Below are 22,885 nucleotides of genomic sequence, written 5' to 3' on the forward strand. Positions count from 1 at the left end.
CTAGACATGCAACAGAGTGTAAGCAACCAAGTGTTAGGTGCCCTGGAGGGGGGTAAGAAGTAGGCGAAAGTAAAGTAAGGAGAAGCACAAGAGGGTAGAGGCCCCATTACTGGGGGTTTCTACAGGGGGCATTACTGGGGGCACTACAGGGAGTTTACAACTGGGGGCTTATTACTGGGGGCACTACAGGGGCCCTTACTACTGGGGAACTGCAAAGGGGGACCACTACTGGAGGTACTGCATAGGGGAACCATTATTGGGGGGCACTACATAGGGCACTGCACAGGGGGACCACTACTGGGGGAACTGCATAGGGGGGTGGCAGCTGGGGCTGGCATAGGTGCTGGGGGGTGGTACATTTTAATTTGGGGGGGCACCAACATTTATATTGCATCCAGGCAACTTGGATGAAGTTACGCCACTGTAGGGGCATATGCAATTATGTGCGAAAAGTCAAAAACTTTTCGCATGCCGGACTTTTTGCCGTCATCGCTGGTTTTACCTGCACAAAAGTTTTGTGTGCGTCCCTGCTTTTCACCCTATTCAATTCCAAAGAACGCGAAAACGGGACCCGGCGAAACTCCAACAATCTAAAAGTGCTGTCAGATTTGGGGAAATCAGCCTGACCCCCACAAAAGATGCACTGACATTGTGGATCATTGTGAAGAATAGCATTTAGCAGGTTTTTGTGGTGAAAATAACTAGTCCCAGCAAATTTGGGGTGCATGAAATTGGGTGCTAGCAGATTTTAAAGTTGCTAAAGTGAAGTTTTAAAAATGTATAAAATCCACCTGTCGCAAGAACTTTCAATCTTGAAAACACCTACCCCATACATGGGGACCCCCTGGAGTCTATTTCACTAGTTTTTCAGTTTGTCCCCCCAACTTTGGTCTTTTTCACCCCCAAAATTAAAGTACTTTTTTGGGTGTTCTTAAATATTTTTTCAACTTTTTTAGACACAGTTTACCTTTGGGGGGCTGTCCCAAGGGTGTTAGGGGGGTTCCCGCAAGTTTGCACCCCTAAACCCCAATTCTGCACTTGTTTTCGTCTGCTTTCATAGGCGAATCTTTTCTGCCAATTCCAATGCATTGACTTTCCGCACCGGCGTAAAGTCTCCACAATTGAATTTGGGGATAAGTTTTCGCCTGGCAAAATGATGTCACCGGCGAAAAGTTTTCGCCGAAAATGACTTTTCGACTCTTATTGAATATGCCTGTATTGGGATAGCAAAATGGCTACTGACAGCCATTTCTATTCACGGTTCTTATGTGTGTATCAGACATGAAGTGGTGTATCAGGCATGAAATGGTACAGGTATGTGGAAAGCAGACAGGTCATAAATCCACAAGGTGTTGTCTACTGCGATGTACGCTTGCTTTAAGTTTTAGAAAGTCCTTATCAGTAGTTAACCAATAAAGTAGTTTGAAGTAGGTTTATGCCCATATTAGTAAGAGTTAGATGGGTATGCAAGTAGGATACTATATAAACGAAGAACAAAGGAGATTCCAGTGGCCTGCCCTAAGCCTGGACCAGAGACTGCAGTTGGTGGCCAGGATATTGTTCATTCCAGCTCTCTATTCTGAGAGACGAGGCTCATGGATCATGTAATCATTTATATTCCGAAGCTAAGTAACTATTATTCTTTTATATCTTGTCATTTGTTGTAATAAATTATATATTTTTTCAAGATACTGGTTTGTGTGGCTTAATTAACCTTCTGTATCCAAGAACCTTATTCCCTTCCACCGGGAACAATGCCCCTAAGTGTTTTTAAAGAACATTGCCATTTCAATTGAAGATAAGAGTATCAATGGAAATTTTAAATACATGAATTAAACACCCTGGAGGAAGTTGTTACCGACTAAATGCATTGGCTGATACGTTATCGTGATCCAAAGTAGGCCGAACTAGCTGTCCAGAGGGTATCCATTTAAGATGCTGACGGTCGCAATCCCAACCGCCGGCATCAAGAATCCTTAATCCCGGCTAGGGTTAAATGACAGGCGTCTATAATCCAGATGCTTGTCATTTTCCCGACGCCGGCACACCGGCGCCCGGCATCCCGATCGAAGGGATGCCGGGCACCGCAACCGGACAGCCGCGGGGGGGAGGGTTAGGTTTAGGCCACCCGGGGGGATTTAGGGTTAGGCACCCCCCAGGGAGGGTTAGGGTTAGGCTAGGGAGAGGGAGGGTTAGGGTTAGGCACCCCCCTGGGTCTTAGGGTTAGGCACCACCCCCTGGGATTGAGGTTTAGGCAGCGGGGAAGGGGGGGTTAGGGTTAGGCACTTGGGGGGGGAGGTTAGGGTTAGGCACCCCTAAGGAGGGTTAGGGTTAGGGGGTTAGAATAGAATAGTTTATACTTACCTTTAGACGATCGGTATTTCCAGTGCTGTCGGTCTTCCCCTGCTGGGCTCTGCTGTTTTTTCGGGCTGCCGCAGCCGGGATACAAACTGCCTGTCATGCGGCAGCGGCATTCCATACCGAATGCGTCCAGAGCTCGCCCTCTCTTAAGGGTGACAGCAAGTGTAATTAAGATCTGTCAAACAATGGTCATGATGTATATGTGTATGTACTGTATGAGGGAAAAAGTTTTTAAATGTGTCTTTAGAATAAAATTGTATATTAAGGAAAAAATAAATTGCCTTTTTTTTCAATCAAAATTTTATTGCATTTTCAATATATAAGACAAAAATTTTTCACAATACATTGTGTTTGCATATTTCAGTACACCAATATTGAGGCAATTGAGAATAGGTTAAGATTACAGAATAAATACTATAACCAGTTAAACATACTACAGTGTCTTGCAAGGCAAGCACTAACAAGATTAGCGAAAATGGATAGACATGAGATTAAGCCTCACTCAAGTTATTATCCATAAAGATATAATAAAATCTAAAAATAAGTACCTAAAATAGAATAAGATAAGTTAAAATAAAAATTAAGTATAAGGTTAAGACACTAGGAGGGGAAAGACGGGGGGGGGTAATAATATTACATAGCTGAGAATCGAACAGGGTTCTATATATAATTTATTAAATAATCTTTGTACTTCGACATAAACATAAGGATTGGAAGCAATTGTATGAATGATCCACCAGACCCAAATAAGGGGAATCTGATCATCTATAATCAGCACAAGAGCTTGGATCATGAGGAAGAAGTGATACGTGTTCATAGATACCATTTAGTGTTTTTGAATAATTTAAAAATATGGGTCTGGGATGAGTCATCTAAGATATTAATATAAAGTTCCCACTTTTTATAAAACTTTTCTACACCCTTATCTAGGTCTGGTTTGGATGAGTGCCTGTCAAAGTACAATATTTGGAGCATTTTTGTTTTTTGACCTCAGAGTAGGGGGGATTTAGTGATCCAGTGAACTAGAATTATTTTATTTGCCACTGTTCCTAATGTTGTAAGGAGAGGAATTTTTGCACTTTTGCCTGGGCCCAGATCTCAGAATCTAAAATTAACACATAGACAAGCAAGTATTTTAGGTTGTAGGTGAAGAGAAAATATTATAATCATTATTTTGTTCCAAAATTTTCAAATGTTACCACATTCCCGCATGCAATGTATAAATGTGGCATTACCTGCATGACATTTAGGACATTCGCCTTTTTCTGATGTAACCATGTGCTTACGTTGGGATGGGTAGATATACATGTACTTCTTATAGATATGCTGACTGCAAGTATCTGAGAGTGGAATCATAGTGACATTTGTGAAAGTGGATTCGTATATAAGGTTTGTAGGATATCTATGAAGGCAGTGGAAAAAACAAATTTAATCAGGGTTGAGAAAAGATGATTTCCACTAAGAAGGTCAAATGCCTCTTCTGCATCAAAAGAAACTATCATACATGGAGAAGAGGGCTTATTAGAGTGTATATGTTGTATAGCAGATAAGACCCTTTGAACATTAACCACTGAGTACCTCCCTAGTATAAAGCCGGTCTGGTCAGTGTGTATGATCTGTGGCAAGATAAATTTTAGTTAATATCTTATGGTCTAAGTTGAGTAACGAGATAGGAGCCTGGGAGAGACTGGTCTTTGCCTGGTTTAGGAAGGATTTTATGATTGCAGAATTAAAGTATAACAGTACATTTTTAGATGTAATACCTGTAATGTGATTATAGAAGGGGACTAGGGATATCTTATTCTAGGTAGTAATATCTTCTAAAAATCCCTATTTAGTCCATCTGGGCCAGGGGCTTTAGATGGTTTTAGTAGTTTCACAACTCTCGAAACTTCCTCAAGTGTAATAGGAGCAGTAATTGTATTATCTAACTCTTCTGATACCTGTGGAAACTGAAGATCACTCCATTGATCATGAAAAGTCTCCAAAGCTGGAGTTGAGGAGGGATTTGGAGTATTAGTTTCAATTGAGTATAAATTTGCATAAAAAAATTTCATTACATCAGTGATCTGACTGCTGGAAGTGGTGAGCGGACCACTGCTGGTTCGTAATGGTTGTACCACCATCGGTTGTCTAGTGCCCTGCAATAGTTTAGATAATAATTTATCAGTTTTATTTCCAAATTTATGGAATTTGTAATTGATTGAAAAGAGATATCGGTCTCCTTTAATGTGAAGAAATTCATCAAAATGTATTTTTGCAGTCTGATAGGCCAATTTGGAGGAGGAGTTTGGGTCAGATTTATATTTATGAAAAGCCTCTGTAATCTTAGTCTGTACTTCCATGTAAGAGGTAGCATATTTTTTGTTCTCTGCTGGAACATAGGAAATTATGTTTCCATGAATGACTGATTTTGCTGTTTGCCAAAACAGAGAGGGGTCAGAGTCTGCGTGGAAAAGAATGATGTGATTATAATCCATCCAAGTAGATTCTAACTTATTACAAAAGAGAATTGGTTGACAACAGTTATTTGAAATATCACCCATACCAAGGCATGGTCGGAAAGGGCAATAGGCTTAATATTTGTGTCGGACACTCTTGAAAAAGAAAGATTGAGATAGTAAAATATAGTCTTTCCTCGATAAAGTGTGGTGTGCAACTGAGAGGCACGTGTATTCTTTTTCTGTGGGGTTAATTGCTCTCCAAATGTCTACAAGCTGCAATCTGGAAGCAAGCATGGGTACTCCTAGCTTAGGGAGGTTAAGTTTTGAAGCAGTAGGTTGAGATCGATCTAGGGAAATGTCAGAGACAAGATTTAGATGTCCACACAACAGTATTGAATCTATAGGAAATACTAGTAAATTAGTAAGAGATGAAAAAAGATTTCTTGTACACATTTGGAGCATAAACATTACATGTAACAAACTTAGTATTATTGATAATCACTTCAATGATGACATATCAGCCCTCTGGATCCCATCCATAGATATAAGTGAAATTGGGAGGGAGCATTTCGCTAAAATAGCCACCCCACATGCTTTTGAGTAGTAAGGTACTGCTGCAAACCAAGACCAATTTAATATCTGCAATTTGTTGGTTTCTAATGCAGCAAGCTGTGTCTTCTGGAGACATATCATGTAAATCTTCAGCTTAGACAAGTACATCAATATTTTGCGTATTTTAACAGGGGAATTATTTCCACCTACATTCCATGTTCCACATTTTAGCGTCATTATGTTATTGCATGAACAGATTGTAATAGATCTTCTCTAATCTGGTACATAACGAGGGAAGGGAGGAGACACAAGAGAAGTATGACAGACAAGAAAAATTATACAATTTAGAACTACAAAGCATATAGCTGACATCAGTCAGAAACATGTCAATTATAGACTTCAGGAACATAAGCATTTCAAATGTAAAATATAGTAATATCACAAAGGCAGAGCAGAGCTCAAATCAGCATATCAGATTAAGATTACTAGGGTCTAGTCATCATTTAAGAGACAAAGAGGAAAAGAAAGATAAATTCCATTGAAGAGAAATCTCCATAATATCATTCTTATTTGTGGGAACAGAAAACTGTCATATACAAAAGCATGTTGAAGGACAGAGTGAATATATGGTCATATGACATATTGTGAATAGAGCATAGACCAGGTCAACAGTGACAGAAAGAGCTCATAGAACACTAACATCTGTCATAACAGTTGGTTCTAGAAACTAAAAGGATGAGAAACATCGTCACCAGAGTAATACTTCAGGAGAATATGAGCAAATAGCATAAACTTATTCGGGATTAATAGGGGCATCTGAGATATCCAGTGTGTTAGATTCTTTTTCCTCACGCATAAAGGCTGCTGCGTCATCGGGGTTGGTAAAATCCTTGAAAGATGAGCCATAAAATATGCAAAGACTGTCAGGGTAAATGAGCGCAAACTTGTGTTTATCTTCAATTATCTGGGCACAGAGAGGTGAGAAGGCTTTGCGGGCCCTTGATAACTCTACTGAGTAATCTTGAAAGATGTGGATCTTTTTCCCGTCCCACATAACAGATTGTTGTCTTCAAGAGAATGTCCAGAAAGCTTGTTTCTGGAGGTAATTGAGGCAATGGAAAAGGGTTACCCTTGGATGTGCCGTAGGCAACGCAGGCAGTCGTCCCACTCGATGTACTCTCTCAATTACCAGATCACTGCAGGCTGATTCAATTCCCAGAAACAGTGGTTTTACTAGGGCAGAGTGAGCGGAGCACGCGCCCTGGATGCCGTGTGTTTTTTGGGGGGGCGCCGCCGGCCATGGTACCGGTCCGCCCTAGTTAGCCAGTGTAGCGCCGACTGCAGTGTGTGTGGTCAGCACTACACATTTACACAGGACCGGCTCTAGGCTTCCCAGCGCTGGTCCTGTGCTGCACAGCTGAGCCCCTTCCCTCCTCCTGAGCGCTTGCCCAATTACGCCAGGAGGAGGGTGGCAGGTGGGCAGGCTCAGGCTGTGCTAACACACACATCGCCGCCAGTGCTGGCGGCGATGTGTGTGTTAACCAGCAGCCAATGAGAGTCAGACGACTCTCATTGGCTGCTGCTGCTACTGCACACACATCACCGCCGAGCGGCAGCGATGTGTGTGTAAATCAGCAGCCAATGAGGTCAGACAGACTCTCAATGGCGGCTGCTGCTGCACACACATCACCGCCAGCAATGTGTGTGTTAAACAGCAGCCAATGAGAGTCAGATAGGCTCTCATTGACTGCTGCAGCCGCCGCACCCACTACAAGAGCCAGCTCCCTTCCGGCTCCTGCAGTGGGTAATGGGAGAGACATAATGACGTCTCTCTATGATGCAGAGCACGCCAGCCCGGGAGGATTGACTTGCGGACGGAGGACGGATTCAGGTAAGTATTTTACTTTTTTTTATTTATTGTCAGTGTGTATTTATCGGGGGGTGGACGGGGACTACTACTGGGGGCACTGCTTTCGGGGGGGGGAGACCACTACTGGGGGGGGCAACTATTACTAAGGAGTGGACTGCTACTGGGGGCACTGCTTCAGGGGAGGACCACTACTGGGGGACGGGACACTGTTACTAAGGAGGGGACTACTACGGGGACACTGCTTCTGGGGGGATACTACTGGGGGCACTGCATTGATGGGGGGACCACTACTGGGGACTACTACAGGGGGCAGTGCATCAAGGAGGACTCCTACTGGGTCCACTATATAAAGGGCACTGTATAGGGGGAACTACTACTGGGGACTACTACTGGGGGGGGCACTACTGGGGGGGGACTACTACTGGAGGCACTGCATTTATTTAATAAATAAATAAATAAATAAATAAAATAAATAAATGAAGGGGGAATCCTACTGGGGCACTATATAAGGGGCTTACTACTGGGGGCACTGCACAGGGGGGACCATTACAGGGGGCACTGAAAAGGGAGAACCACTACAGGGGGCACTGCATAGGGGGATAACTACTGGGGGCCTGCATAAGGTGGGATCACTCCTGGGGGCACTGTATAAAGGGCACTGCATATGGGAGATAAATACTGGGGGCACTGTATAAGGGGAACTAATGGCGGGCTGCATAAGGGGGACTACTACAGGGGGAACTGTGTAAGGGGCACTACTGGGGGCCTGCATAAGAGAGACCACTGCTGGGGGCATTGTATACTGGGGTACTATATAAGGGGTACTACTGGGGGCCTGCATAAGGGGGACCACTACTAGGGGCACTGCATAGGGGGGACTGTATAAGGGGCACTGCATTAAGGTGCAAATGGAAAGAAATGTTTACAGTGACAAGAAAGGGGTCCGTCATGTTGACACACCCCATTTTTCAGTGGCCACGCCCATTTTTCACTGCGCGCGCACATGGGGGGGTCTCCATTTACAAATTTGCCCTGGGCTCCAAATACCTAGTTACGCCACTGCCCAGAAGTGCAGATAAAGTATTACGCACAAAATGGGCTAATGCAGGGCCCTTTATAGATTCAGGGAGTTCCACTAGTCAGACATTATTCCGGCGAGACCGGTTTTCTAGGCCGTCTATTTTATTTCACAAGTGGAAGTTATCCTTTTCAAACTTGTGTACAGTGTGCTTCACGTGTGATACATCCTGCAATACTTCACCCAGCCTATGTTCTGATTCTGTGGTCTATGGGTTAATTGTTGCAATTGTGAGGTGATGTCAGAGACAGCCTGCGACAATAGGGGAGCCATAGTAGTCTTTATGGCTTCAACCACATAATTATATGTAATGAGTACCTCAGAGGATCAGCGTGTCTGTTGCAAAGCAGTGGGATCTTGCGCTGCAGAGGATTTCTTGGCAGCATGCGTCCCTGCTACAGCCTCAGCATCCGGCGCCATATGGGGATCTGCCCGGCAATTCTCCTGTCTCTGCTGCTGTGGCTTCAGCGTGACGGCAGTGGACAGGTATTATATGCTAGCTGGGATACTCAGCATTGTTGAGGTTGAAGACTGGACCCTGAGTACACCTGCTGTCTTATTTATTTACATTGTCCTCGCCTACACATTGATCCTGAAAAGGACCCCACTGTTTGTTAACATGCATGCAAACAGTGGTGTAACTACCGTGGGTGCAAGGGGTACGACTGCTATGGTGGCTCTGTGGCCTTCCAGTAGCCCTATACCCAGTTACGCACACAAAGTGAACCAGTCCAGTCAAGGCTGACGAGGGGTACCTGGGTGTCAATAGTGTTGATTTGGTGCTATCCTGCTAACTGACTACAGCTGATGCACCGGCCGGCAGATATGGAAAGACAGCACCGCCGGTTGCAAGGCAATCAGAGTTCATGTACTAGCAGCCAATCAGCAGTGACAGCTCCTGCTTGGCTGCTGGTCTGCGAGCTCCAATTGACTCACAACTGGTGCCAGATTCAAATTGTGCCTTCACTGTCCATCCATGTCTGCTGTTGTGTGCCAGTGCACCAGCTGTAATTAGCTGGTGGTGCGGCCCCAAATCCATACCTGCTGGCTACTGATGGCACACAGGGGGAGTCAAAAGGCTGCTGGAGGGACATGGGGAGGTGAGCTGATGGGGGGCCATAATGTGTAAGGTGCATTAATGTGTTGCATAATTTTATAAGGGGCATTACTGTGTGACATAATGTGTAAGGGGCACTACTATTGTGTGGAAAAATTTGTTATATGGAGCACTACTACTATGTGGCATAATAGCTAAAGGGCATTACTGTGTGTACAATGTGTAAGATGCAATACTGTGTAGTGTAAGGGGCTAATGTATAAAAGAAACTACTACTGTGTGGCATAATGTGTATATGGGGTAATACTGTGTGGCATAACAGGAATGGGCTCTGTGTGGGGACAAATGTAAGTAATTTTGATCTCTGGGGGGGCCCTTTTAAGATCTTGCTATGTGGCCCCTAAAGTTCTATTTATGTTCTTGTATGCCAACACAGAGAGCTGACTAATATATATGGTCACTTTAAAAGGGACTAATTCTGGATTTAATGTGAACTTGCATGAGTCATAGGGGTCAATCCTATTAGGTGCGAATTGCGAGTTTGTTTTTTGAAACTTGCACACTTCGCAGCAAAGCACGCTCCCGAGAATTCTCCAATCCAATTAAAAATGCCTACTACTCGCAAGTGCGAATTGAATGCCAAATGAGATTTGCAAGAAATACATGAAAATGTGGGGTGACCATCCTGGACACCCCAAAATGGTCAATTTCATTAGCAGGACCATATAGAAGGCTGTTTGTGGGCATTGGGAAGGTACTGTAGGTTTTTAAATGGTGTCAAATGGCTGATTTGTGTGTGTGTGGGGGGGTTAAATGCAAGAAAATTATAAAAAACAAACTTTTTCTGTTTAATCTAAAACGAATTCAATGAAAAAGAAGGGAGATTTTGGGATACTTTGAGGGCACTTTGCATAATTAAAAAAAAAATGGTAAAAACAATTATTTTTGAACTAAAAAATTATTGTCATTAAATTTAGGGTGCCTAAACTAATGAAAATTTGATTTTCTGGTAATTTGAGGACATTTTTTTTATCCCAAAAACTGACATCTAATTATTGGTCTAATTAAGCTAATTTGAAACTTGCAAATGCCTAATTAGTCACTAGGGGGAGTGTCCAAGGGGTTCAGCACGGTGTCCCGACATTTAAGCATAAAATAAAGATTTTCCTTTGCATCTCTCACCCTCAGGGAGGTGCGAGTGGAAAGTTGCGAATTCAGTCGACTGATTCAGTGCAAGTTGCTAATTGGATGGCAAAATGAATTTGCTATGCAAATTCGAAGTGAAAATTGCAACTCGCACCTCGCAATTCACACCTAATAGGATTGACCCCATAAACTTTGACACTTGCTCAGACTGTGAGGTTAAAAGAATACCTTTGTAGCTTTCACACAGGTTTTTGTCAGTCTGCCAATTTTCACTAGAGCCAGCCCCAGAACCTGTGTCATTTAAGAGTGGCCCCATTTAAGAGTGGCCCCATTTTCCCCAATATAAGAACCCCCGAATCCAGCCGGGTTCAACACTAAAAAGAAAACAGAGCCACCGCTAGCGTAAATTTTATGCTAGCGGTGGCTCTGACCGCTTGTTCTGGTACACGCATTGTCATTTTTAAAGAATGCAATAAAATATTGTTATACTTTTAAGCATGATGCGGCGCCCCTTTCTCTGTTTTCTTTTTATATATATATATATATATATATATATATATTCATACATGCATGCACACATACATAATGTGCTCACAGGGAAAAACATATATACATACAGTATACACATACCCTGGACTGAGGGTACCTGGTGGCCACTGTGTGTGAGGATTTTATTCTGAGAAGGAGGCACCTGTTTCTGTCTCTGAAAACACAAGATTGGGCTACCATGGGGGGGAGGAGGGGGAGTTGAAGATACTCAGAAACTGCCCCTGCATACGTCACTACCTATTAGCTGCGCTAAGCATCATTAAGGAGTCATACTTTTTGATGCTGAACTACAGTACAATGATAAAAAGGCCCCTTTGTTTTATGAGACTACTTGCATATATGCAAGGATTGGGGGAGTTCAGTCCTTAATTCTAGCCAACACTCATTTCACCCAACTACAAATGACTTGCTTGAAGCAGGCCTAAGCCTATGCTTTGACTGAAACACCTTTTGAATCATTCAGTTGCATTTTATAATTGAAATGAAACAACAAAATGTCTAATGACAGTCAATACATAGGCATCAGGAAGTAGACGGTGAATAAGTAGACAGGGTTAAAAAGTCAACAGATTAATGGTTGACAGTGCATTTACTCGACAGGGTAAAAAGTTCAACATGTTCAATACTTTGCAAGACTGCGAAAACATCTGTAAAATGTAATACAATCGGAGTCTCACGCACATTTGCACAAGGTCAGACCCGGCACTCCCGGCGACTTCACAAAATACAATATACAGTATATAAATACAGCAATTACGGCTGGCACTCCAAGGGGCTAAAAATATAATGTGCACCTGGTGCCTTCATAAATTACCTATCCCTGTATCGGGAAGGAAAAAATACATGCTGCAATGGGCGGCATTCCCGGCGACTTCACAAAATATTGTATTGTATCCTGAGGAAAGAACCTTCATCAGAGTTCTGAAACATGGATTTAACATCACGAGCATTTGTGTGTTTTGTGAAGTCACCGGGAGTGCCGCCCATTGCTGCATATATACATATAATAAATAAGAAATAAAAATAGTTGTCACATCAACAGTATACTAAGATTTTTTCATAAATCTGGTATTATATATTACAATATTTATGTTAGTGTGCAGGGCCGGCACAACCCACTCAGCAAGTTCTGCACTGCAGGGAGGCACCAGGCTGGAGAGGCACTCCCCCTGCAGCAGCTGCTGAGACAATTATTGCATCTGCCGGCTGCCGCTGCACCTGTCAGACTGAGACATGCAGCAGCAGCCTACTGTAGGGAAAAGTGTGACTGAGCTCTTCATACAGTCCCATCCATGGAAGGGCGGTGGGGCGCCATAGGCAGGGGGTGATTAACTACTGTAATGCTGGGTACACACTGACAGATATATTGGCCGATCAATTGATCTGCAGACATATCTGTCCATCAGCAGGTGAGTATGGGCGGTCTGTATGGGTGGTCTCCCGATAGGGTTAGGATACCTACACCTGTCAGTCGGTATCCTTACCCTTCCCCTGTCCCTACACCTAACACCCCCTCCCCAGTGCCTAAACCTAATCTCCCCTCCCCGCACCCTAACCCTCCCCCCTAGTGCCTAAACCTAACCTCCCCCTCCCTAAACCTTATGCCAGGTACACACTAAAAGATATATACATATCGGGCACATCAGCCAGTGTGTACCCATTATGTCACTGAAGTGACATACTCCCGCGCTTTGTCAGGGACATTGTCCATCAGACCAAAGGGGATGGTATACTTATTCAATGGGGAAGGGTGTATTTGTTTTTTACTTGGGGGGGGGTAATACTGTCTATGCTGGGATTGGTGGATAAATGTATGTACGTGGGTATAATTATTGTGTTTCTGTGTGTGTAAGGGGTGTATTCATATTATCTGTTATATGTGGGTCATTACTGGTCTCTGTATTATGTAGTGGTCACTGCGACTCTCTACATTATTTGGCGATTACTACCACGCTCTCTGTATTATCTGGCAGTCACTTTGACGCTCTCTGCAATATCTGGTGGTTACTACAATGCTCTCTGCATTATTTAGCGGTCACTGTGATGCACTGTGCATTATCTGGTAGACACTGTGATGCTCTCTGCATTATCTGGCGGACAATGTGATGCTCTCTGCATTATCTGGCGGACACTGTGATGCTCTCTGCATTATCTGGTAGACACTGTGATGCTCTCTGCATTATCTGGCGACACTGTAATGCTCTCTGCATTATCTGGTGGTTACTACGATGCTCTCTGCATTATCTGGCGGTTATTACGATGCTCTCTGCATTATCTGGTTGTTACTATGATGCTCTCTGCATTATCTGGTGGTTACTACGATGCTCTGCATTATCTGGTGGTTACTACGATGCTCTCTGCATTATCTGGTGGTTGAGACGACGCTCTCTGCATTATCTGGTGGTTAATACGATGCTCTCTGCATTATCTGGTATGTTTTTTAGAATGCGATTGGTTGCGGCAGGTGGATTTTTAATGATTTTTAAAAGTGCACTTTAGGGACTTAAAAATATGCTTGCACCCATTTTCATGTACCCCAAATTTGATGGGACTAGTTGTTTTCCCCAAAAAAGTTGCTAAATGCTATTCTTCACCACATTTACAAAGACGCATAAAAACACCTGTCAAGACCATTTAAAAACCCCAAATACCTTTAGCAGGCCAATTCGGGGTTACCCATAGTGATCAGACCATCAACCCACCGCCGGGTCCCGTTTTTGCCAATTCCAAATTGAATACGGAGATACGCGGCCACGCGCCCGATACTTTATCCCCAGGAAAACCTCAAATGATGGCGAAAAGTCCGGCAATGGACTTTTCGCCTCTAATTGAATATGGCCCTAAGCATTATTGGCAGTCACTGTTACCCACTATGCATTATTTGGCAGTAACTGTTACACTGTATGCATTATTTGGCAGCCACTGTTACATGCTATGCATTATTTGGCAGTCACTGTTACGCTGTATGCATTATTTGGCAGTCACTGTTAAGCTCTATGCATTATTTGGCAGTCACTGTTACGCTGTATGCATTATCTGGCAGTCACTGTTACGCTGTATGTATTATTTGGCAGTCACTGTTACACTCTCTGCATTATTTGGCAGTCACTGTTACGCTATGCATTATTTGGCAGTCACTGTTACGCTATGCGTTATTTGGCAGTCACTGTTACACTGCATTATTTGGCAGTCACTGTTACACTGCATTATTTGGCTGTCACTGTTACGCTATGCGTTATTTGGCAGTCACTGTTACACTGCATTATTTGGCGGTCTCTGTTACACTGCATTATTTGGCAGTCACTGTTACACTGTTATGCTGTATGCATAATCTGGCGGTCACTGCGATGTTCCCTGCATTATATGGTGGTCACTGGGATGTTCCCTGTATTATCTGATGGTCATTTAATTCAAAAATGCTACTTTATTTGCTGCAAAATGTTAAATGGTTTCTGCCATGTTGGTAGATAAAATAATAATGCAGCTATATTATGTTAGTATGTGTTTCTGATACAAATGTTCCTGGTAGTTTGTGTTACTGTAGGTAGCAGCCATCCCACCAAGCGCAGAGTACAGTAGGTGGAGATCATGTTCTTATAGAAGATCCAAATGGAGACTATCCCCCATTACAGATTTGTAATCTATTTTACTGATAATGGAAGAAGCTTCCTAGTGGTGTAAGTGGAGGTCTATGAGCCCCAGTAAAGCTCTACTAGACTGACCACCAAACACCCTGCTCCCACAATTTTTATTACCAATGTTACCTAATTGTCCTCCTGTATTGCTTTAACACATTTATTCTAAGTATATTTATTTGGTAATCTAGACACCATTCAAAAAACAAAAAACAAACAAACATTATGCTGTGTTCACAGCAAAATATCAATAATGCATGAAAAAAGTATCAATACACTGATAATTTTGTAAATATAAATGTTTTTTACTTGTAGATAAATATATAACAAAAATAATATAATAGACACAATAAAATAAAAATGCAATAAATGGATCTAAGAGATCAGCGCACAAGTGCAAGTTTAGATTATCGGCTGAGCAATATGAATGCAGTTACAATGTTGCTAGAAGTGATCATATATTTAGTTCCAAATGGAATGTTAATTCTTGTGTTATTATTTGTAACAGATGTAACTGGGTGTAATCTAATAGAAAGATGCCAATGATTGTGGATGAAGCGTTCTAAATATCCATTTAGGTATAAGAATGATTGTAGCTGTCTTCTTTAACTATATCTGTTTGGTAGGTCGAGTCTTACTGAACTGCGCTTGCGTCCCAGCGCAGGTATTGAACTCTGTTCAGCCGCACTGGTGTGAGGGGGACCTTCAAGTAGGTTGAATGGTATTCTCAGGTTGGATGTGCAATCGCCGGCACAGATGCTGATGTAGGTGGCGAACTTGTAATCCCACTCTCTCTCAAATGTTGGAGAGATTATATCGCCGCTATGGAGAGCTGAGGTGTACTGCTCCGTGTGCAAGGAGCTCAGCCGTTTGGAACTAAATATATGATCACTTCTAGCAACATTGTAACTGCATTCATATTGCTCAGCAGATAATCTAAACTTGCACTTGTGCGCTAATATCTTAGATCCATTTATTGCATTGTTTTTATTTTATCGTATGTGTCTATTATATTATTTTTATGTTATATATTTATCTACAATTAAAAAACATTTATATTTACAAAATTATCAGTGTATTGATACTTTTTTCATGCATGATTGCTTTTTTGCTGTGAACACAGCGCAATGTTTCTTTTGTTTTTTTTATATATTTCTTATTGGAGTTCACACCAAACTCCTAAACATTTGCTGCTTACTTCATTGGCGATTTTTCCAATTTTATGTCTACATGCTAGCGCTGGGAGTTTGGTAGTTTTCTACCTTTTTAGGTTGCTTAATCTAGACACCATGGCCAACAAACATGTAAATGGTAGCAAAGGCTGCAATGCGGTGGAAGTACAGGATCATATGACTGAAAGCGTGTCACATGATTTACTTAAATTCTGTCCTAGGATGACACTCATTGACATCTCAGTGCTCTACAATTATTTGGATGGAGATGAGGGTCTGGTTTTCTATCAGTACTACTGTGACATGTGCATAACGGACACTATTACTGTGACATGTGTATAAGGGGCACTACTACTGTGGCATTATGTGTATAAGGGGCACTACTACTGTGGCATTATATGTATAATGGACACTACTACTGTGGCATTATGTGTATAAGGGGCACTGCTGTGTAGCGTAATGGGAATAAGGGGCACTACTATATGTAATTGTCACAGTGCACCGGACACCGGCTATTACTTACGACGTCCGGCAGCACTGGAACCTCCATCGGCGGTGGGCAGCAGGTGGAGAGTCCCCAGCGCCTGCTGTCGTGATGTCAGCGCTGGGTTCTCCTTACTCCTCACAAGTGCAGGCGGCCATGGCTCTCCTAGAAGCACGCGCGCCAACCTGCAGGGGGTTTAAAGGGACAGGTGCGCCAAACGTGAAATCGCATTTGGCGCGAGATTTGGACTTCTCCCTATTAGAGGGAGTCTCTGGCACCAGACAGGTGCCAGAGTATAGGCTCCATACCATACTCCAGGGTTCCAGTACTCACCTGTTATCCTGATCTTGACCTTGGCTTGTTTGTGACTCCGATTTTGCCTGAATCTTTTGTACTGCTCCTGATATCTGGCTCTGACCTCGGCTGTTCCCTTTGACCTGTCTACGTGTGTTCCCTGGTACCGTTTCATCTGTTTGATATTGACCTGGCCTGTCAACGACGTTATTCTTCTGTACTACATCCAGTACTCACCAGCACCTGTATAAGGGAACCTAACCTGAGGGCCGTGACCTATGTGGCAGACGCAGCCAAGTCCTTCTTGCGAGGGTCCCTGGTGAATACCGCCAGCACTTTAGATTCCACGCCTCAGGCATAATGTAGATCCAGCCAATTCCCTAAATACGGGCTGCATCCACAATCCGTCCGAGAGTTTGTAACAGTAATAATGTGACTAAGGGACACTACTATGTGGTGTAATGTGAATCGGACACTATGTGGTGTAATGTGAATATGACTGTGCTGCGTGTGGCTTAATTCAAATTGTAGGTCCGAATACGTTGTCAAGCTCATTATTTGTGAGACCACAGCTCTTCGGGGTACACTGTACCTTTATAGAATATGGATGGGAGGGCACAAATTTATAGCTTGCAGGGGGGTGCCGAACACCCTAGCACCGGCCCTGTTAGTGTGTCATGGAATACTAAATACTGTGATATATCAGCAGTTGTATCACCATACTAAAGCAGCTGTGAATAAATATACTTATGTTTTATATATAAATTTAGGAATTTGATACATATTTTGGTTGGATAAAGTGGGACAAATCATTTCTGCAATATTATGGGGCCGATGTAAAGTTGGTTACAAAAGACGCACTTTTTAGTACTGCACATGTGCATGAAAAATGCATGTATAAGCCCCTATGCAGACTTAAATGTATCTGATTTTTATGTCTCTCTGGGCCTGATGTACATTGATCCTATGATGGTTAGGGGTCTGCGACTGTGGAGGATCCATTCTATAGATGGGCAGAATGGGTCCTGAGATCTTGCTCGCAGACCCCCCCCCCCAAGCTGCTGCATGATTGACATGCTGTAGAATTTGGGGGGATGAGTGGGCTCGTACTTGGCAGTGGCGTCACAAGGGGGGTGTGGGCCACACTCGGGTGTCACCAAGGTGCAGACTGACACTCCCCCACAGTGACAGGAGCCGGGTGCTGCACTGTAGTTTTAAGTGCAGCACCCAGCTCCTGACACTGAGGGAGCCTGCTGCCTGCCTGCACTGCGAGTGCTGCAATGTTTTAACAGCCAGGTGACATGTACAGTAACACTGCTATTTAATTATGCACACCCTAGAGACGCCATTTTGACGCTTAGGCACGCCTGCGTTCACACCACCACTCCCGTTTTCAAGGACCTTCCCTGTCACCACCCACAAACAGCACATTCTGTCACTCAAACTAGCGGGCCCTCTGTGTGTTCTGAGCAATCACTTGGTGATCACAATGACTGGTACGTGCACGTGCACTACGATGCATACGCATGCGCAGATAGTGAAAATCGTCCAGCAGCTTGCGAATGCAGCCTAGCGAGTGGGTCCTAATCAGGTCCCCTGTTCCAACCTCCGGGTCAGATACGGAATTTAGGTATATAAGTGGTATTAGAAACAATGAGGGCTTGCTGATACTCCTGCAATTTACTAATGACCTCAGCTGGCAAAGAAACAGACGTGCAACACAGGTTGGAGAATTAAAGAATGGTATGAAACTATCTATGCAGTTATGGCTTTAACACTGTAGACAGTCACTATTGAGCAGGCACACATACTGAACAACATGGCCTTTGCATAGAGTAGTAGAGAAATGTCTCTGCTGATTGGCTTTAACACTGAAGAAAGTCACTGCTGAGCATGCAATTACTACCACAGGTAAAGGTGCATAATATGCAGGCCTTTGCATGGAATAGCAGAAAAATGTTTAACTGCGCAAACATTAACACTGAAGAAACTCCCTTGCTGAGCATGCAATAAAAATCACACAGGTAGAGTACAAATTCACAAAGCAGTACTAGGGGAGATGCCATCTGAGGTCATGCAGAGAAAATTACTTCTAATAAAGAATTAAGTAATTTCCTATTAATCCTTTTGAGCAACAATATATCATTTTTACAGAGTATCAGCAAGAAATACACTTCTTTAGCAATCATAGAGCAAATAGAAAAAGTTACATAAATATAACATTACCAGCATATTATGATTCATTAATTTTCAATAAGCATATGATACAAACATTTTCTTCTTAATCTGAACCAAGGACAGCCCTGTACAAATCTACAGCAGCAAAACACTGACCACTACAATCAATTTCCTATTATACAACCTAAGAGTATACAGCCATGGGCAAAAGTTTTGAGAATTACACAAGTATTTGTTTTCACAAAGTTTGCAGCTTCGGTGTTTTTAGACCCTTTTGTCAGATGTTACTATGGTATAATGAAGTAAAATTACAAGCATTTCATAAGTGTCAAACTCTTTTATTGACAATTACATTAAGTTTATGCAAAAAGTCAATATTTGCAGTGTTGACCCTTCTTTTTCAAGACCTCTGCAATTCGCCCTGGTATGCTGTCAATCACCTTCTGGGTCACATACTGACTGATGGCCGCCCACTCTTGCCTAATCAATGCTTGAAGTTTTCAGAAATTGTGGATATTTGTTTGTCTACCCAGCTCTTGAGGATTGACCACAAGTTCTCAATGGGATTAAGGTCTGGGGAGTTTCCTGGCCATGGATCCAAAATTTTGATGTTTTGTTCCCCGAGCCACTCAGTTATCACTTTTGCCTTATGGCAAGGTGCTTCATCATGCTGGAAAAGGCATTGTTCATCACCAAACTGTTCTTGGATGGTCGGGAGAAGTTGCCCTTTGAGGATGTTTTGGTACCATTATTTATTCATGGCTGTGTTCTTAGGTAAAATTGTGAGTGAGCCCACTCCCTTAGCTGAGAAGCAACCCCACACATGAGTGGTCACAGGATGCTTTACTGTTGGTATGATACAGGACTGATGGTAGCGCTCACCTCTCCTTCTCCGGACAAGCATTTTTACAGATGCCCCAAACAATCTGAAAGGGGATTCATCAGAGAAAATAACTTTACCCCAGTAGTCCAATATCTGTACCTTTTATCAGTCTGTCCCTAATGTATTTCCTGGTGAGAAGTGGCTTCTTTGCTGCCCTTCTTGACACCAGGTCATTCTCCAAAAGTCTTAACCTCACTGTGCATGAAGATGCACTCACACCTGCTTGCTACCTGGAATGCTAGGCACTGCACTGGCCTGCACTGTGTCACCACGTCCTGGAAGCAGGTTTTATCTGGTCAGCGGGCCCTCCTCTCTGGCGGCACAAGACCTCATGGGTCTTCTCTGGTCAGCAGGCACTCTTCACCTAAATCCTCAAGTTCTGGCAGGTCTGGTTCCACTTCTGCTGGGGTCTTCTGGCAGGGGCACCTACCACACTGCCAGTACTACTCCTCTTGGATACTACCACAGGGAATCCTTCTCTTCAGCAGGCCTGCTGTTCTTAGTGGCGGTGGGTCCTTCCCCAGGTTGGGCAGCACCCCCGTTTTCCATGTCATCAAGCAAAGGATTCCTGCACTGCAGCATTTCCTTTCCCGGGTCAAGCAGCACTTCAGTCTTCCCTGTCAGCAAGTGCAGGGTCCTCCATGGTGGTGGTTCCTTCTCTGGGTTCAATAAGACTGCAGGATCTTGTCTGCTGGCTTCCTGCCTCATTTCTGCAAGCTTAGTACCTCTTTCCAGACAGCCACTGGGGTCCTTGGGGAGTTTTCTCCTTTGGCACACCTATGGACCCAGCTCTCCATCTATCTGGTAGTAGTTAAGGGCACTCAGGCTCACATCACTCTTGATTCCATCGTTGGGTTCCTCATTGATCCGACCATAATCCTGTCTCTCTCCTTCACAGCAAAGTAGCAGCATCCACGAGCACCTTCTGTGGTGCTCCTCTTATATCTCTCTCCTCTGTTTTGCTTGCCTCTACAGCTCAGATCCTTTGATCCCCACTGGTCCTCATACCCCAGCGGCAGATGACCCTGGGGACTTCTGCTCTGTGACTGAATGAAAATTAGGGCAATTTCTCTGAGATGTGTAGGTGCTATCTGCATGATAAAATCTTTCCTGGAGCTGTGTAGAATCAGCAACCTCCAGGGAGAAGGGGGTCACCTAAGGTTTAGCAACCCTGGACAATACATTAACTTGGGCTGCTGTAGAATACTATCTTAAAATAAAAACTGCTGAAGCTATAGGAGCTGCCCAATTGTCTCAACAAACATACAGTATAAACGGAACCCATCCACTACCACCTCTACACTCCCCACATATAAGGGGACCAGGAGTGACCCAAATTTAGGGGTACCCCTGTGGAAGCATGTAAAGGCCCTTCATAACTTTCAGTTCCAGGCCCTGGTTGACCTTAATGTATCATAGCTTGTGTTTGCTCCTTATTTTGATGTCCAGGCAGTAGTAGATATGCCTGATTAACTTGCTGCTACTGATAATGGTGATCATCAGTGTGAACCTTGCTATTGTGAATATTAAAAATGACTTTTTCTTCCCTCTCATAAGATACTTATGGCTCTGCATGCTACATAACATTAATATTTTCATTTTAGAAACAATTTACACCTGCATTTTTGTGTAGATTGCATTGAACTCTACATCAGCCCTAATAAGTCTATTTTGAATTCAATTGATTGGAAAAGTACAAATCAAAATCTGACAAATAAATTATTATTAAACTAATAGAATTGTATTTGTTTAGGTAAAAATGATTTCTAAGAACAGGCACAAATAATATTCTAATCAGAAGAGTTTCAACGAATGAGGCATCCTGTATGCTGCCACCTACCACCCACCCTTACCTACTCTGGCAATGCCATCTTTACAACAATTTCTTCAGAAAGACTGTGTACAGTATGTGCAGAAACTAGCAAAGACTCTGTTATTTCCTGTGCCAGCTCCATCTTTCCGAGGACATCGCCAGAAACATGGCACCTCCAGAAGTCCAGTAACAGTGGGAAACACACTTTCGGTGACATTCCACATGTTAAAAGTAAACATGTACAAATACTGTATACATGGGGAGGGAAAAAGAGGATCCTTATACTGTACACTATAATGTAATGTAGCACAGCAATTTCCAAACAGGGCACAAGTACACATGTATGTGTAGGAAATATAAGCTCATTATATGATTTACTAATAATAACAATATTAAAAGCATGTATATCAGTGCAATAAAAAGGTGAGAATTCACAGTACATACAGAACACAGCGCACAAGTATACATGTATGAATGTGTAGAAAATATATGTTCATTATATAATTTACTAATTATAACAATGATATTTGGATATATAATGACAATAAGCATGTACATCAGTGCAATAAAAAGGTGAGAATTCATAGTACATACAGAACACAGTGTTATATCCTTGGCACATATAATTTTCCTGTGTGAGAAATATTTCTACAATTGTCATTTTTATAAAAATTTTCTGGCAAGAAGATTTGTATGTATATTATTTTAGTGCAATGTATGTATATTAGCAAGATTTATACAGGAGTAACCTTACCAGAAAGACTTAGTCCAAACAGAGTACTAAGACAGAAGACCAAAAGGATCCAAGTGGTAATAAATATCATGTCGCCTTTTGTAGAGATGGTGCAGACATGGATCTTGGCAGCTGACAGACAGACAGGTGACTGCTACAAACTAACTACAGGTTATTGTAGTCGGAGGATTCCATTCCTCAGACAACAGAGGAATGGAATCTTATTGACCAACCCCTCTCCACTCCCATGTCTCCTGAAATACACAAACTGTCTAGTGTAAATCAGTTAACTATATATTATTGAAAGGAGTATTAACTACAAAATATATGAAAAGTATTATTATTAGTAGTAGTAGTAGTATTAATAATAATAACAATAATAAATAATAAAAATTATTATTTTATAGCATACTTCTGTTACACAGGTGCCTAGAGGTGTATGCTGAGCTGGGCATACATACATATACTTACAGTAGCTTAAAACAAACAAATGGGTACTGCACATGTCCACAAAAAATGCATATGCCTAAATCCATATGTAGATCTGAGGGACTGATTCAGAGATGTACACTAACCTGATGGCTAGAATACATCGCTGATGTTTCCAGAACTGTGCATGTGCAGAACGGCTCCTGC

The 22,885-nt window shown here is 42.7% G+C and overlaps 1 protein-coding gene across 1 annotated transcript in view; it reads right to left on the reverse strand.

The window, feature by feature from the left end:
- Positions 1 to 22,388, reverse strand: part of LOC148542658 (uncharacterized) — a 282,206-nt gene extending 259,818 nt beyond the window's left edge. The window contains exon 1 of the mRNA XM_088467431.1: positions 22,271 to 22,388. Within this exon, the coding sequence (XP_088323557.1) occupies positions 22,271 to 22,340 (70 nt within the window). The 5' untranslated portion in view covers positions 22,341 to 22,388. The remainder of the gene's footprint in view (positions 1 to 22,270) is intronic.
- Positions 22,389 to 22,885: the final 497 nt, after the last annotated feature.

This window comes from Taudactylus pleione, unplaced genomic scaffold (genome assembly GCF_031769625.1).
Source record: "Taudactylus pleione unplaced genomic scaffold, aTauple2 ptg000010l, whole genome shotgun sequence".
In the NCBI taxonomy this organism is placed as follows: Eukaryota; Metazoa; Chordata; class Amphibia; order Anura; family Myobatrachidae; genus Taudactylus; species Taudactylus pleione.